General features: G+C 33.4%; 3 protein-coding genes across 6 annotated transcripts; 2 read left to right on the forward strand and 1 right to left on the reverse strand.

Annotated features, from left to right (window-relative positions):
* Positions 1-3,511: 3,511 nt before the first annotated feature.
* Positions 3,512-5,324, forward strand: RpL26 (ribosomal protein L26). Of its 2 annotated transcripts, none has more exons than XM_013317721.1 (4): positions 3,512-3,605; positions 3,836-4,014; positions 4,603-4,743; positions 5,151-5,324. In XM_013317721.1, exons 2-4 carry the CDS (start codon positions 3,847-3,849, stop codon positions 5,286-5,288), a joined length of 447 nt encoding a protein of 148 aa, XP_013173175.1. In that variant the 5' UTR covers positions 3,512-3,605; positions 3,836-3,846; the 3' UTR covers positions 5,289-5,324.
* A 2,302-nt stretch (positions 5,325-7,626) lies between these two features.
* LOC106122154 (proteoglycan 4) lies at positions 7,627-15,745 on the reverse strand. 3 transcript variants are annotated; one of them, XM_013318047.1, is made up of 10 exons: positions 15,405-15,745; positions 13,925-15,182; positions 12,790-12,905; positions 12,104-12,267; positions 11,753-11,814; positions 11,476-11,587; positions 11,097-11,209; positions 10,582-10,740; positions 8,790-8,901; positions 7,627-8,450 (listed from the first exon to the last, which is right to left on the reverse strand). In XM_013318047.1, the coding sequence occupies exons 2-10, from the start codon at positions 15,137-15,139 to the stop codon at positions 8,362-8,364; spliced, it is 2,142 nt and encodes a 713-aa protein (XP_013173501.1). In that variant the 5' UTR covers positions 15,140-15,182; positions 15,405-15,745; the 3' UTR covers positions 7,627-8,361. The 3 variants fall into 3 exon arrangements, with proteins under 3 accessions (XP_013173501.1, XP_013173502.1, XP_013173503.1); XM_013318048.1 differs by having other exon boundaries at positions 7,628-8,450; positions 11,097-11,197; positions 15,405-15,744; XM_013318049.1 differs by having other exon boundaries at positions 7,628-8,450; positions 10,612-10,740; positions 15,405-15,744.
* Positions 15,746-16,932: 1,187 nt separating this feature from the next.
* Positions 16,933-18,276, forward strand: LOC106121969 (protein PBDC1). Its single transcript, XM_013317806.1, has 3 exons — positions 16,933-17,151; positions 17,229-17,327; positions 17,531-18,276. Exons 1-3 carry the CDS (start codon positions 17,149-17,151, stop codon positions 17,918-17,920), a joined length of 492 nt encoding a protein of 163 aa, XP_013173260.1. The 5' UTR covers positions 16,933-17,148; the 3' UTR covers positions 17,921-18,276.
* The last annotated feature ends 145 nt before the right edge of the window (positions 18,277-18,421 follow it).

Here is an 18,421-nt window from a genome sequence, read left to right on the forward strand (position 1 = left end):
ATTGGTATAATTTTGAAATTATTGAGGCAATAAAAACTATTGGTTAATAAAGATCTTTTTAACAAGCCCTTGTTTTCAAGCTCGCAATATTCAATCACAGGTATGTATATAAAATAAATTTCGACGATTCGCTTTAAAATTAAATTTCTTAATAAATTAAAATCAACTCGTCCTTAACATGTCTTCGTTCAATCTTAATGTGCTTAGAATGTACAGCTTTTACCTTAACGACACAAATTAGAGACGGTACTTTAGCACATTCAATGAAAACTGGCGTAATTTAATGATTTTAATGAAACTCATTATAATCAGTGATATATCACTATTTTAATGAATGATGGATTAAATTAAAATCTTTAATTCGTAATGATATCAAAGCATCACAATAGCGCAATATTTTAAACCAGCGTGTATCATAAATCAGGATTGTACCAAACTTTTGTTTACTGCTTGACCTTGAAAGGGTTGAACTTACCTACAATCCAGCACATGGTAGGTGATCGCCGCGCTCTTCCGAGCTCGCGGCCATGTCTCCATTCACTCCGCTATCACCATCACATCACCTCACTATGTTATCACACACGGCGGTGCTGTTCGGCGTCGCTCCATTCACTGCCGCCCGGGAGGCTGGTGCGCAGTGCGCAGGCCCGCGCGCGCCCCAGCGCCCTCTGCCAGCCCGCGCCCGCTCTGCCGGCTCGCACTCAGAGGTCACAAGGTCGCTGACGGACTCAGCCGAATCATCCACCATACTAATCATTTCGTCATGAGTTTTGTAACTTTAATTTATTAATAACATATACAAACAGCATTGTTGCTGCTAAAAATTACAGATTTCGCAAATAAATTCAAGTATTTTTTTATATTCAATTTTACATTCAGGTAAATTAATTTTAATTGATATCGATTAGTAATCGGCGCAATTCTATGCAATAACTCTTGATTTTACAATGATAAAAAATCACTTGGATTACAAAATATTTTTGTAGTTTAAGTAACACAGTTCACAGTCACATTTCAAGTTCATATTTTATTGTTTTAACAGTTTTGTAAACGTACAACGTTTTTTGACTATTCTTAAGACATCTTTTATAAATATTATTTAATATTTAATCTGTGATGAATCGCGAAGATTGTTCTCTACAAATGGTTGAAGTAATTGCTACGCAATTTCGTAGCCGGCTTACGCAGGCGAGTCAATGACCGGACGCGCCTTACCTCGTAGCACGCGTAGAAAGCTCTTCGCTGCTACGAAGGATAATTACTGTAAGTTATATTTTGGCGCTCTTGATGTTAAAGTAGTTGACGATTTTACTTCTTTACATATATCTTCATGCTATATTGCACACACGCAATATAATATTATATAAATATATACAATATGAAAAGAATAATTAAATTAGGCTAAAACAATAACAAGTAGTAAAAAATTCAACTTAATAGTTCACCTTCAGTCAGAATCATAAAACCTTGTAAGCATCAAGGCATTTTTTATTTCCAACCAGTATCTTATTATTACGGAAGTAATAAAAGAAAAACGTATTTTTAAGGTTTAGGAAGAAAAGCTTATTCAAGTGTTCCTACACTTAACCGACACGCATGTATTAATTATGTATTCAGGTAAAACGGTGAATAAATATATAGAGGTGATACAAAATGGAAATTCTGTTTGCCCACACCTACCAATGGCAGTGGGCGTTAGTCAAACGACAAAAGTTATTAAAAACCTTTTCTTTTTTTTATATCATAAGGTGGCAAACGAGCGAGCGGCCACCTGAAATCGCTGAATAGCGAAGTGACCGTTGCCCATGGACATATTAATTGCATATGCGTTGCCTACCTTTAATCGACGGAGGAGAGGATGCACAGAAAGAAAATATTTTCCCCTTCCATGCATCCTCTCACCCGGAAAGTCCACTTCCACTTTCCATCCATTCCTTATAAGAAAAAGGGTGGGAAAAGAAAGAGGACTAAATTTGGCCTCCGGGACGCACACTCATCAGACGAAACGCGGAATTGCTTCCACTTCACGCCTGTCTTCTGTGTGGTCGTGGTATTTCACCGGGCGAGCCGGGCCAATTCGTGCAAAGATGTTAAAGCGGGCTCTACCACTGTTGAGCTTTATTACAACGCCTGTTTTTTCTTATATATAAAGTTCAAAAACCTTAAATTATCATGTGTAACTTCTCTGGCTTCTAGTCAATGACACTTTTCTATTTTAATATAACTTTTTAACTTTATTTTATAAATATAGAATATCATTGTATGTAATATTAGTAAGAAATGGTTTATTAATAAAATCAAAGAGATTCAAATATAATATTAGTTTTACAGGGGACTTTACAAAGTAAGTTTCAATTATTTCCCAATTTATTTATCAATTAATACCTGTCATAATCTCTAAGAAAATCTAGTATCAGATGGCAGTTACTTATTGCCACTTCCAAGTGTCTTGATCTCAATCGAATACGGATGTTGATGCGGCAATACCTGTTATTGAGTTACCGGAGTCTCTGACTTACCGATACTCGAGTTCAAACCGCATAAAAATAGACTAAAGCTTGTATGCCTCGTTTCGGAATTATTTGAATATTTTAATTTCTAGTGACGTCTTCATCAGTAAACAACAAACAATTTTTACACTAGAGTTGGTAAACAAAAAAATTACATTAGTAATCTAGTTATTAAAATTAAAATGTGTAATAAGGAATGAAAAATTAAAAATGACCAAATATTAATTAAAAACGAAAAAATATTGTAACTACTCCAGTTAACTACTCTTTGACAATTCTCATACTCCTATCCCATACAGACGAATAAGGGAGCTGAAATAGATACGGCCCTTTACCGATTGAGACATAAAATCCCTAATTAATGATCTTTGCTGAGCAGTTTATTAAAAATTTATAATTATTTTAAACATCAAATATTTTCTAAGAATAAGAAGTTTAGCGATTTTTAGAAATTGACGACAAAACAAAACCCCTAAAATACAGTTTCGGCTCGCTCAAGACATTATGGTCCATCGTTAGGGTACAGTTACAGCGCACCCTAAAGATACTATCGAATATGTATTTTTGACATTTCTCTTGGTCGTTTCTATAGTAAAATTAATTACAATCAGACATTAAATCACTATTGGGTCATAAAACAAATCTATTAACGATAATGTATAGATACTTTCGGGAAATAGCATTTTTTGTTTTATTACTATACTACAGTTAATGTGTATTAAATATTTTGTTAAATTCAGTCTTTTCCAATTAATTCTCGACATGTTATCACATATATTTCCTTTGTTTCAACATTTTTTCTGGAACACTAATTAACTAAAAGTAAAGTGAGATAACTTACATAGGAAAAGTTAGCTTTCTTTCTTTTTGACCATTTTATTATTTTTGTTTTCAATAAAGTTAACTGCTTACTGAAAAAAAACGTGGTTTTATTTCTGTTACTTTTACTTTATTAACAATTTGTGTCGATTTACAAAATAAAATGTGTTAGAAAAGACTTATTTTATTTTCTGAACTGGCAATATTGTTTCTCGTCCATTTTCGTTTGTAATCTATGAGCCTTTCTTAACTTGATTCTTTGCCGTGTTGTGTCGGGTACGTTATTAAATCTTCGAAAATCCTCGGTTGCGTTACTTAAAAATTGTTAAAATCACATAAAATTAATTGTTAAATAGATTAATCGTTCTTAACCATGGATATTTTGCAAGAATTGAATATCAGTGTTCACAATAAACTCAGCGGCAACTTGACGTTTCATACGCAAGGACTAGTAACCTAATGTTTTGAGTCAGTGAAATAAAACGTGGTATTTTGCTTTTCAGCAGCAAGTGGCAGGATGAAGTACAACAAGCAAGTAACCTCCTCGAGGAGGAAGAACAGGAAAAGGCATTTTAGCGCACCTTCACACATCAGAAGAGTACTTATGTCGTCCCCTCTATCAAAGGAATTAAGACAGAAATTCAACGTGAAATCCATGCCTATCCGCAAAGACGACGAAGTTCAGGTAACGTTAGTTTTATAAACATGTATTTGTTAACAATATCACCGTATTTTCTTAAAATAGTAGCCCTTGGCTAGTTTGTGATCATAAACAAACATGATGCATAACCTCAAAAAGCACCACTTTTGATTCTCTACATATTGTCAAGTGCAAAACAAAATGATGACGATAACCCATTCATAGACTGCAGGTGTGGCTGCCTTGGCTAGACAAGCTCGAGGTTTTCTCGTGTGCGTCCAAGTCTCGGCTTTACCGCCCTGTGCCCTGGTACAAAATTTGGCTCTGATTGTTTTGCTTGACAAATATTCTACATATCTTACAAAATTACTAATGTTAGATACATAAAGCAGATTTTTACCTATCAATACAAATAAATTTATGGCTATTTTTTTCATTAAGTTAGGTTAGGTTTTATATTAATAGAAGTTATTGAAGTCACAAGTAAAAAATCTCTACATACTAAAGAAATCCATAGGAACTTCTCCGCATACCTAAGAAATAATTAGATACTTATTAGGGCTCTCATTGTTTTAAGTTTTCTTTATTGAATAATAAAAAAAATTCTAATAATTGATGCTGTCATTGTTAAAGGTTGTCCGTGGTCACTACAAAGGCCAGCAAGTTGGCAAAGTGGTGCAAGTGTACCGTAAGAAGTTTGTAGTGTACATTGAAAGGATCCAGCGTGAAAAGGCCAATGGTGCCAGCGCATATGTCGGAATCCACCCCTCAAAGGTAAATATTATAGTTCTAGCAAGTTTTGTACATGTTATTTCTTAAAAACCCAAGCCCAAAGTAATAATTTCTGAGAAATAAGCTGTGTTAAGTTCTTAATTAATAATATTGAGCAAACCTGTTTAAATATTGTCAAATTCAATGGAAATTAAAAGTTATATTTACTGAAACATTTCACTGGCTGACAACGTCATTTAGTGTCTGGATTTATTTTAGAAAGTTTTTTTAATGCATTCAAAATGATGATAAGTTCTAACTTAGAACCCATCCTGTCTCACTTGGGCTTGCTCATGTTTTGGCATGAGATGGGACTAATGCTGAGACACTTCCATGGCTCTGATTTTTGTGCACAATAATAAGCATTATCACCATTTCGAACTGCTAGTAACTAGAGTATTTAATTCCAGTGTGTAATTGTCAAGCTAAAGATGAACAAGGACCGTAAGGCGATCCTGGACCGCAGGGCTAAGGGCCGCCTGGCAGCCCTCGGCAAGGACAAGGGCAAATACACCGAGGAGACCGCCACCGCCATGGAGACCTCGTAAACGTAGGGTTAAGATTAATAAAAAATTAAAACTCAACTCTGAATTTTCATTAATTTCCATACAATTTTTGCACATGAATGAATACCTTTTCACTGAACATTTTATTTGGAACCCGAAGTCAGTTTTTTGTCAGGGTTTTTTTACAATTAAAGCAAGAGTGTCCTAATTATTTAAATAAGAGTTAAACACTCTTAACTTTGGTTTCTGAGTACAAAGTCATCGCTTAAAATATATTGCAACCTTTGTTGTCAAATATGGAAGAGGGAATTTTTTTATAAAGAGAATTTGGTGTCAAATCCGGTTAGGCCACTGCAGTGCTAACAAGCTATTTAAATTTCTGATAAGCTAAGATGGTAATTCTAATGCTTTCTACAGAAAAAGTTAAACTTATTTTTAGGCCAATGTTGTGTGATGACTTACCTTTTAAAAATTACCGGCCACTCAGGCTCTCATGACCTTAATAAATATTTAAAATAGGAAGATGTTACCAATCACTGTTATTCAGACATCTGCAACCATATGATTTGAGTGGTTTGTAAATGTCTAGATTTGAAAGGAGGGGGAAAAGGCTACAATATAAATATTGAATAAATTACAAAAATCAGTAACTTAGCTGGCCAGGTGGCAATCTTTTTATAAATTAAACTTTAATTATAACATTGTATCATGGTACAGTGTTTTAACCTTAAGCTGCACACTACTGCCGCATGCTTTATTCAGCCACAGAGTATGTCCCTGTCCCGTCCGTCTGCCTGGGATTTCCAAACCTTACAAAATAAAAACACTCGATGTCTTATATTATTTATATTTAATTTTGAATTGCATATAAATTTGTGGACTTTCTGTTACAATAGTACTCTCGAATGATATCATTTTGTATAAAACGCTAATAATGTTTTACATATATTGTACCAGACGACGCGGCGTTCACTCCCTCGCCGCGAAACAGAAAATACACACACAAATAATTTATACTATACTTATAACTCTTTTAATGTATATCTAATTAATATTACCTTACTTTAGGTATTAAAACCGCTACCACACACACATCCACGCGAGATTGTGGCAATAGTTGCCCACTCGTATTGTAAAAGAAAACAATATAACAAAAAAACAGTTTGTCACAATGTAATAGAGAACAAACTTATAAAATGTCAATACTAGAGACCTAACAGTCTGCTATCGATAAAATTACCGAACATTTTCAACTTTAGTTATAATATAAACACTTATAAGGCAATGTTTTTTAATTTGGAGCGAGACTTACATTTGATTTTTAACAATATCTAGCTCCTATTATGTCCGACCAAAGTGATAGATAAGGTAAAGGTAAAAATTTGATGTTTGGTGCATTTTTTCGATAACGTTTTGCAACACCACAGTGCCTTATGCGTAGGTGTAAAAAATTACGCATATTTAGCAGCGTCACCAAAAATGATCTGATTTCGGCTTATTATAAACCTGCCAGAGGCCATTATATAAATTTCATCAAATTGAAAAGTTACTTTAAAAAAATTGTTGCACCATTACATCTTTTGTTTATTTTATCAGCGATTTCGAGTTTTTAACACTTCAAAATCAGACAGTTACAAGTTTCGGAAGTTTAGTTTGTCTTTGGTCGGACAATTTTGTTAACCTTCCATTAAAAATAGTATATTAGACTAGGCATTCCGTTGCATGTTATTGAATTATAAAAATTTGTTAATTTTAAATCTATTTCATTATATTGTATACACAATCGTTAGTGAAAAATACTCAAATAAACATGATTTTTTTAAAACAATCAAAAACACATGATTGGTAGTGATTTTCTGTGATTAATTTGGTTGAAACGTTCCGCCTATTGGTCCAAATTGACTATCGATAGATCCAACTACCAAAGAAATTGGCTCGACAAATGTCCTCATACAAAAGACAATTTTCATAACCGTGGGTTTCTGAGACCTATTATCTCTGTTTTGTCAAAGATGACAACATGTTTTATATAGATTTTGGTTTTAGAAACCCACGCCAAGTCATTTGTATTTAACTATAGTCAAATTACCACTTTTGTACTAATATACAATAAATTGAATATTGTAGAAAAAAAATTAGATTTCGTTTACTTACTAATCTTATATTTAACTTATTAAATCTACTTTGAGGTCAAAAATACCTCATAATATATATATTTATATAACCATTACAATCACCAAGTAGGAATAACCCTATTTATTTTTTTTAGTAACATATCGTTACTATTATATTGCTTAATTTTGTTTTTATTTCACAATTATTTATAAGCAAAGTTATTTACATAAATAAAATATTTGCTTAATATTTTAAACATATATAATTTTTTATATCAAAATTTGTATATTTTACCCCCAAATATATAATAAAACTGAAGTAACTAGTCCCAAAGTATATAAGAAGCTAATAAATAGAGTTACTCCTGCGAAATAAACATGTTAAAGTTTTGCGGTGACTTTAGAATATATTTACAAAAAAAACCTTCTAATATTATTGTTAGTAAAAATATTAAACAGTTAGAAACTACACAATTCGCATTAACAATATGTTTATTTGAATCCTTTCCCTCACAATGAACACAGTGAATTCACAAGGCTAACTTCGATTTATTGCTGTGAGGCATTCCACACTGACTGACAAACAAACAGACATCCCCAATTTATTAGTAACCTTACAATTATGATATATATCTTGAAAAATAGAAATTGTTGTGCAAAATATGGCCTATGTGTACTTAAATTGTTGTAAAAATAAGAGTTCACAGTAACAAAACGAAAAGAAAATATTGGCAAATGTTGCCAAATGTAAAAAAAAAGTTTTACATAAAAACTATTTCTGCATTATTGTTGCGTTATGTACAAACGTACATACCATGAACCCTTACTTGTACGTGTTCGGTATACGTAAGTTTATTGCTAGAAATTGTTGAGAAAAACACAAAAACACCGAACAAAGTGACCCAAATAAATATGTGGTAATAATTTAAAGTACTGAGGCCACGTGGGCATGTGGCATGTTGTCATAGTTCAGTCCACTCACAAACTTATTACATTTAATATTATTTCTTTGCGGGCGGTTTCCTCGGCGTGCGAGTTGTCTTACCCGTCGACGTCGACGGAGTGGGCACTATTGGAGATGGTTTGCTTTCTGTTCAACAAAAATAATATTTTTATTAATTACAGCTGGTTAATAATAAAAATCTAAATGGATAAAACGATCAAACAAATTTGTATACTATGAAATAATTTAACAAACATATCGTCATCCCTCTCATTATCTATGGCAAAACAGAGATAAAGGATTTTGGTGTCAGAAACCAACGATTAGTGAATCAATACACGTGCTTACTTTGTGCAATATAAACTAAGATTATGAAGACGTCCAAACAAACAGTAATTGAGAATCAAGCAAGTGCTATAATAAACAAGAAAGATAAGTCAATATATTTGACAGTTCCAGGTGACTGAGCGCTGCCGGAACAAATACCTTTGCCAGTCCTGCGTGGTTTGCGCGGTGGGGTGGTGGCGGGCGTGGTGGGGGGCGCGCGCTTGGCCGGCGTCACCTTCGCCTTCGTCTTCTCCGTCACCGCAGTCGCCGTCTGCAGTCACCACACACTCAGTGTTGTCAAACACAATTAATGTATACACACATACACACACATTTTGTATTAATTCGTTTCATATATCTTTTGTAATAAGTTTTATTTTCATATATGTTTTTGAGGTTAAAGTTAAAAAATGCAGTTAATAAATAAATATGATTGTAGCATTTTAATAAAAGGTGAACATTTTAATGGATGAACATTTACACAAGAAAATGAATATATGCAATAGAAAAAAGTTTCTTATTAAACAGATATCATTAAGTTACAGATTAGAATAATTAAAAGTAACTACATTAAAGCGTTTTTAGAACTTTTTAATTTCATTGCATTTCCATATTTGCTACCATTAAACATTTAGTGCAGTTTTTATATAATAAGAGAACAAATTTATATTTTTATAGTATTCATATTTAATGTTTGTAATATTACAATAGAAATGTGGTGAGGTACTTGTGAGCTTAACTCTAAAAAAGAGTTCTCTTACAGCTCACCATACCATAGAGAGACAATCTTTAAGGGGTAATAACTATAAGTAGATAATAAATACAAGTCGATAATTTTTAAGATTAACCTTTTTAAAAAGCTCTTATTTTATAATAACTGCACTTAAATTATTCTAATATTAACATTTATTCTGTAATAAAGAAGACGTTATCCAGTATATCAGTTTTCAATGAAAAAAACTTGTTTAAAACGATTTTTTTATATTTTGCAGGTTTTTGTAAACCATTTGGATAAATATTCCTCTTTATTACAACAGCATGTATTTCTTTATAGAGAATGTTCAAAGATTTTAATAAAAAATTGCAAAAAAAACATACAAAAGTAGGCAATAAAATTTAATAAAAACACAAAAGCAAGCAATGATATGTGGTGATTGATTATTTAATTATTATTAAAACTATTTGAAATATTGAAATATATTCTCTAAGAGAATTTCTATATTAAAGAATAGAAGTCTTATAAAAGCATAATCTAATTTCTTCACTCATACACCGTTGGCATTTTTTTTTTCATTTTAACATAAAAAATATATGTTTTGTTCTTGCCATTGAAGTTAAAAGACATTAAATTATTTTTTAACATCTATAACTCTAATTTTTTTTAATTTAGAAAAAAAAATTAAGTAAAAAGTTTTTATTTTTTGGAAAATTCAAAATGAATATTAGATTTAAATATATTGATTTTTGTCTACTACAATTTCAAATGCATTTTTTTCTATCATTGATGGAATGATATGAGTAATGATAAATAAAAGAAATTAATACCTTAATCCAAATAAAGATTTGGGATCGTCGGGAACTGTACCAAATAAGTAAACCAAACATGCAACTCAACATCATTTACTCTCATATCCTTACATCTAAGTCAACAAACATCATCTAACTAAATCCAATATATTCATTCAATCATTCACAGCATTTTCCATTTGGGTTTTCATATTTTACATATAATTTTTTTGAGATTTTTCAATGTTTTATAAATTTATTAATTTAATATCCTTGATCTTTTCTTTTAAATATTATCTTTATTATGTTTGTTATTTTAGAAACCCAAATGGAGGCATATTTCCGTCCCGCTCCAGCATGCGGTGTGAGAGCGGGAGGGAGCGGGAGGGAGCGAGCAGACACACAGTGAGACAATGTAAAATGGCGGATGATTGCTGATACGTACATGTCTATATATCCGTCGTACAATGCCTACCTTGCTAGCGGCAGCAGCAGCAGCAGCGGGCGAGCTACTTGCCGCTCTCCGCTTCGCACTCGTGCGCTTCGAATGCTTCGGACTGCGCTTCGGTGTTGTTCGACTTTTTTTTATTGGCGTTTCTTCTTCCTGTAACATATCAAATAATGTCTAAATTATCTTGTAATTACAAAAAAAATACTTTAAAACACATAGACAAAGGTCTAATATCTGAATATTTTGAGAACTCAAAATCTTTGCAATACTGAAAAGCTTCAATAACTGTTAGTAATATTGTGCAAACAGAAGTTAAAATCTACATATTTTACTAGTAGCTTTGTCATATGTTGTATGTAACATGTATAAATAAGTATTTTTAAATAGAGAAAAATGCCTCGAGGCAACATAAGAAATGGGAGCTACATCCCTCTCTATGGACTTGTTACCCAGTTTGAGGGGAGGAGGGGGAGTGGTTTCAGCATATGTATGAGAGTTTGTATACATACAGCGGTGTCTGTGTCTGTGAGCTTGCCGCGCGAGGACTTGGAGCTGCGTCGCTTGCGCGCCTTCTCCAGCTGCGACTCGTCCGTGTACAGCGACAGGTCCACTGCAAACACAACTGCCCACGCTCACACATCATACAACTACATACAACTACCATACAAATCTAAAATATTACATCACCGTAATAAAGGATTACTTCATACATAAAAATCTAATTCGCCTCTATTAATATGATTAAATTAAAACATAACATTGGGTGAAAGCAGGCATTTCAATAAATTGTAACGTCGTTTGAGTTGGCACGTCGGACAGAACTTTACTCTTGTTCCTCACGAGTCAAATGGCGTGTTCTATACATTTGTGTTGAGTAAAATGACTTACGGCCATCGGGGTGCTCCTCAGTCAGCTCCAGGTTGTTGGCCCCGCTCTGCTCCGCCTTGATAGCGCGTTCTAAGATGGACTTCGCCCTCGCCTCCTCCGCCGGCTTTAGTAACTGTACATTTTCACTTTTAATACAATGATTGCGCAAATGAATCAAGTTTGATACTGTTAAATTTAATGTGAAAAAGGGCATAGAACTATTTTTATTTAAACATATTCTTGATTTTTGGTCTAATTTCTACCAAAAGGTGACTAATTAATAATTATATGGATTTACCTGCGCACCACCACCCGCTGGGGCCCTCGTTAACGACAATGTTGTAAGTACACATTCCATGTCTGCAAATAAAGAAAAGATCAAACTTTACAACTAAAAACTATGGGCACAATATTATTTTTACAAGTATTTCAACAATGGAAACTCATGAACATTACATTTACACATGTTTACACTGTATTGCAAGTAAAAAAAACACAATTTACTATTGAATCAAAAAATTCAAAAACTAGACCAACTTTATAACTACTTTCAGTGTTAAAATAAGCTAGACTATTTTACATCATAAATTATTAAAAAAAAAAGCTGTCTATCAGTGCGAAGTAGTTAGAAAACGCTTTCAATATGTACCTGTGACATCATAGAAGTCAGGTTTGTATGTCTCTCCGGAGGGGTCGGTCTTGTCTTGCGAGAGCCAGCGTATCTTGATCTTGCGCGTGGTCCGGTACACATTCTGCACCGTTTGGCACACGTAGAAACCGCCTTCCGCGTTACGTACGGCTAGGTACTCGTTCCTGGTAACCAGTTAAAGAAGTTAATGGATATCTCACAAGAAGACTTACAACTCTTAAGAGATTTATTAAGATACTAAATGTCGCCCGCGGCTGTGTATAAAAAGAACTTATTTAGTAGCCTATGTGTTCTTCCAGGCTATGTTCTACATCTATCCAAATTTCAGCTATATTCATGCAGCCCTTCTGATAATACCTTGTAACAAACATCCAACCATCTATCCAATCATTAGCATTTTTAATATTAGTAAGATGTAACGTTTTTCGTCAACTTGCTCTCATATTATTAGAAATTGCTTCATAGTCGAAGATAGAAAAACTATTAAGTTAAACTAAAAATTAAATTAATTACTCATGTTATATGCATAGAAATCAAGCTAAGTTTTTGTATAAATACCAAAATAAGAGATAAAAAGCACTAAAGGACAAATTAATCCTGTTAAACCCTGTCTATTTTCTTTCATTGTTCACAACTCATAACTAAAGCATATTTTAAAGATATGTAATTTTTGTAAACAGACTTACTTGTAAAAAACAATAAGCTTATCATCATTAGGCTTAGTGGGTGTAGAGCGGCCAGCAGATGCTGATAGTTTGGTAGCCATTGCGATCTCCGGCGTTGGTGATTGATACAATTGCACCTGGAATTACAACAAACACATAAATTTATGACTATTGTATAATCATAAGTTTATAGTTGTAACAATTAGTTAACCTTAATTTAAAAAAAAACAACTGATTGAGGCTACAATAGATTAGCACCATCTATTGCCTACTTATTAAGCTAAGTTTTTTACTGTAACATTGTATTTAATGTTTTCTTATCTTAGAATATATGTTAAAGAAAGAAAGCTAAGTAGAAAAAGTTATGCCAAGTGAGATTCTATCATTTAATTTAGAATTTTATTCCTTTGTCCACAAGTGGCATGTGCCAATATTGTTTACTTTATCATACTCCGGGAAAGAAGTCAAATCAAATGACATTCTGTTTGTTCCAATCTGTTTAGTAATTTGGGCTAGAACCTAATATCTTACGCTAGAGCATATTTTTTATATAAAGACCCAAATAAGAACATTACCCTCTTGTCAATAGGATACAAATAGTTCAAGTAAAAATATATTTAATAAGTCCAATGAACTTAAGAATAACTGTTATTTATAAAGTTCATAAAAAAGCAAAATAAGACCACAAAATTCAGAACTACATTTATTATTATTACCGATTATTTTGACCTTGATATAACTGTTATTCATCTGCACATAAAAATTTATCCTTGTAAACATGACTTCATTGAATTCTGCAGCATCATTTCAATAATTAAATAATTTAGTGCAATATTTCCTTTTCCTCAGTTTTTTTTTATTGTCTTATTTTAATATAAAAATATTTATTTGAAATCTATATTTGTAAAATCTACAAATATTTATTTTAAAGATTTTTTTTGGAGTAAAACATTTTACAAATGGCAGGTACTATGTACTATTTATATTATAAAATGAAAAGTTAAATTAAAACAAACATATTATTGTAGGAACGACGCCATGATTGTTTTCCCGCCAAAACTATGTAGTCTATATTTACTATGAATATCCATTGCAGAATATAAATTTTTATGTCATAAAATACATTATATTGACAAAAGTTATTAAAAATGCTCACCTTAGTTCTATTCCTTTTAATCCTAGTATCCGGTGTGGAATCTACATCTGACAATTTCTTTGCAGGTGTGACACCATCAGTAGCTTTTGTTGGGGAAAGCTGTCTTCTCTTTCTCAATGGCGGAGTGACTGTTGCTAACTTCATCGTTGACTTTGGAGTTGCTTTTACCTCAGGCTTTATTGTAGTTTTAGCTTCAACTTTCTTCTCTTCTACTTTCTCTTCTGGCTTTACAACATTAACTGCCTGTTCTTCTTTTGGAGGTTCCGTGATGTCTTTGACATCTTCTTTTTTTTCTTCTACCAGGGGAGGCTTTTCACTTGGTTCTTCCTTCTTTTCTTCTGGTTTTAATGGTGAGTCTGGTTTGAGACTATCTGAGACAGGTTCCTGTTCCTGAGGTGGAGATGGGGACACTTTATCTTGACTGCTGTTGGCTGTTTCTGGTACTGGCTTGAGGTCACCTTGTGTGGGAGCAACAACTGCTGGTGTTGTTGGTTTGAGCTCAGATGGTTTAGTTGGTGATTTCTCTGGTGCTTCATTGGCAGTGGCAACTTTTGGTTGAGCTGGACTTTCCGTTTGACTGAGTGTATTTGGGCTGTCTATCTTTTGAGGCGTACACTGTGTACTTGACGGTTTTTCAGGTGATTTTTCAGGTGGTTTTGGAGTACTTGGTGAAGTCTTAGCAATATCCTGTTTGTCTTTGTTAGTTTCAGGGTTTTGTGCCTTTAGTGTTGTTGGTGCATTTGTTCCTGTTTTTGATGACTCTATTGTACCATTTGCATGGCTGCTGGAATCTGGTTCCTTCTTTTCTGGTGTTCTTGTTAGAGCTAGAGGCTGAGAGGTATTTGCCTTCTCCTGTACTAAGCTTAGCGGGGCACTTGTAGACACAGGTTTGCTGGGAATCGGTGGCGGAACAGAATTTTGCGTGACGTGTGATAAGTTTCCATGGTGACTCATATTTTGAGCCATTTGTGCCATATTGGCCGTCACCGGCGCCATAGAGGGCACAGCGTGAGGTGGAACTGGTGGAGCATTCACGTGATGCGTTAGATTTTGTCCGACGAGGTTATTTGATCCGTGGTGGAGGGAGTTTTGGGCGCCTTGAGGAAGTGCGACGGTGTGGTTGGCGCTGGCCACGTTGGCCTTCGCGGGACTCGCCTGACCGCCCGGCTGCGGGACCCCCGGCTGGGGCAGCACCGGCTTTAAAGCAGAATTCATATCAAACGACGACAACACTTGACGCGTTTTTCAGACGTTCACACTGAAACATAAAAGCGAGGCATTTACTACACTATTATTATAGCACATTCACACTTGGCGATGTCTTTGACCCATAACAATAATTCATACATAACACAAGTACACAACCTGTGTCTATGTATAGGCGTACGCGGGTACGAGCGCAAACGCGATTACCCGCCTTTACCGCTACTTTCTATTATCAAAGCAGATTTCATGCTGTGATTTAGCTGTGAAAAGTTACCAGTAACAATTTAGCCGCCAAACGTTCATGAAATATCTGCGTATCCGTAGCGATTGCAGGGAAGCAACCGCAAAAAATATGCGTTGCTCTAAGAAACTTCCGCAAGATTCCGACAACCGTAGCTGGAGCTCAGGCCACTAACTTTATTTACAACTAACGAACACTTAACCTCGTTGATGGTAAAATTATTTCATAATTAACACTTTTAACAACAAAATAATAAAACTAAGTTTGGTTTAGATAAAAGAAATCTTTCAACAAGTATTATGCACAGTAGTTTAGAGATGGCGTCGGCATAACGCGCATGCGCCACCCTCTTTTTCTCTTATCCAATGAATACTCGGTATGAAGCGATGCTTAAATGAATTTTTCTAGGAAAGTTATGTCTCTTTCCAACATTAGCTTCTCATATATCACTTTCTCGTTTTATCAGGCGAGGAATGTTGCGTTCGTTTTAATATTAACGGTATTAGAAAAGCAATAGGAATATAATTTTAAAAAAGTCAGTATTAAACTTATAAATTTACACATGTTACAATTAATAGTTGATGACAGTCTCTGTTTTTTGTTTTTCCGCCTATCTCCCTATTATTATGTAATTTAAAAAAAATACGTAACCCAGAAAAAAATCCTTGGATAAGTTTTTTAATTTATAATATATTTTATCTAAATAGCTGCTTAATGACAGCTTTGGCGGATCTTAAATGACTTTATCTTAGTTTATTTAACTACATGTCACATACGTTATATTACTAATAAGTCTTATCTTACCTATAATTAGGTATGTGCATAGTGGGCAAAATGTGAAAAGTTAATACTATATATACCTACCGTGAAGTCAACCAACCAGCACTGGGCCAGCGTGGTGGACTGAGGCCTAACCACTCTTGATTTAGGGTAGGCTCAATGAGGACGTATAGCTGATGATGATTTATAGCTAGATAAATAAAATGACGCCGATGTTACTCGCTCATACATGAGCTACTTTGCATTATCAGTCCTAATTAAATTAAATTTAAATTTAGAATTTTAGTTTTTTTTTCGAATTTTTGGAGATTACCCGAAACAAACGTGGAGTGGCGGCTTTTCGGTGTATCGGTGTTGTAACGCAAAACATCATGTGTACGAATATATTTTTTATATTAAAAACAAAAATGACCAAAAACCTCTTAAGTGCATCACAATCTCCATTGATATTGCAACACTTCACATCTACATACGTTGGTATATGAAACGAATTAATGTCATTTAAAAATTGAATATATTCGATTTACCCATCCTATGTTTTTGCCCATATATATATTTTTTCTCCTATAAATCATTATCAGCATTTTTATAGTTCAAACTTCAATTATCATAATCAAGCACTGTGACTAGAATACTTTTATAACTTGATGCGACCAGGAACATAATCATGGTGATTGATAAAGATGTTTTTTAATGAAATTATTGTGTCACTTCAAGAAATTAGATCCAAACATTGACATTGAGCAGCATTGAGCATACTGATCAAATCTAAACCTGGCAACCCAAGCTAAAAAAAAACTGTCAATCTTAGATCAAAAATCATATCATAGGTTATGCGAAAGTTCCTTTTATAGCCTAGTTTTATTTTTACCCAATAAAAATTACGCAAAGTTATTTTAAATCTTAATAACATACGCTTTTGATATTTATGTTGTTATTCCCTTATAGAACATAGTTTATTATCCAAAAGTCCGAGAGATCCTTTGAATAAAGCGCAATGGTTGGTGACACTTCTTATAAAAGATTGGTTTTTAATTAAATTTGGAAGTTTTATTAAACAAACTTTATATGTTGTAGGATGTTTTATCACGGCCTGCAGAAGAATTCGACAACGATGAAACTTTGGAACATTTATGGGCAGCTAAAGCTATGGAACATAGCGATATATATTTTAATGTAAGTATTATTTTATGATTATTTCAGTTGCCTCCGCTGTTATCCATTTATTGTAATGGTATAATAGATTTTTAAACTATATTTGTGTGTCTTGAATTTCCCATTTTTTAAAAAATTCCCAAACTCTAAAATGTACTCATCTTCTACATTACTTATATTTAAGACAAATCTCTGTAATAAAGTTATTCAACGATAACTTACAGGTTCTATGTTCCGTAGACACAAGATGGCTACGGCTCACTCAACACGATGACCTCATCTACAATCACTTCAGACAGGACTTCCCTGATATGGATGTGAAATATATAAACGAGAATGTATTGAAAAATAACGTAAATAAATCTCGCTGGCGTATGTTCTGTGAGAAATTTAAAAACATTGTTGAAGACTACAGCTTCGGTACATTACTTCGTGCTGACACTAATGGTGATTATTCAGAACAAAATACAATTTTAGTACCAAGAGTTCAGTTCTATGCAATTGAAATAGCCCGAAACAGAGAAGGTTTGAATAATGAAGTGAAGAAAAGATGTAAATGTGCCTCTAAATTGACAATGGACAGCCAAGAACATACTCAAGAAGTTGCCGTTTAATAAAACCGCAAGTCCTAAGTGTGCCTTTTAGTAATTACTTTGCAAGTTACTCTACTTATTTCCATTTCTAACATAATGGGTCTAAATATAAGTTAATTGAATAAATGTTATGTTAGTGGTAATTGTATATCATATTTAATGCCTTTTATTAAATTTCATTAAACAAATAAAATGCTGTTTTCGAGGGCATTTTTTTTAAGATTTCTTGCCATGAAAATAAAGTTGTAGTCACTTGTGTAAAAACAATAAAATCTTTTTCAATTTGAACAGATGTAACAGAAATTTGTAAGCAGCTGCAAACAAAATAGATTTATTCACGAGATGCTCAATTACACATACATCTTTTATAATAAATTTGTACTTTATAAAAAGATCATTGTTTTATTTTGCCTAACAAGTATGTCAATTGAGATTTTCCACCCTTAGTATATGGTCAAAACAGTACAAATAATAATTGCATACCAGTTAAAAATATGGAGATGCAATATTTGGACCTTAGTA

The sequence above is a fragment of the Papilio xuthus genome, unplaced genomic scaffold (assembly GCF_000836235.2).
Source record: "Papilio xuthus unplaced genomic scaffold, Pxut_1.1 DF826933.1, whole genome shotgun sequence".
Taxonomy (NCBI): domain Eukaryota; kingdom Metazoa; phylum Arthropoda; class Insecta; order Lepidoptera; family Papilionidae; genus Papilio; species Papilio xuthus.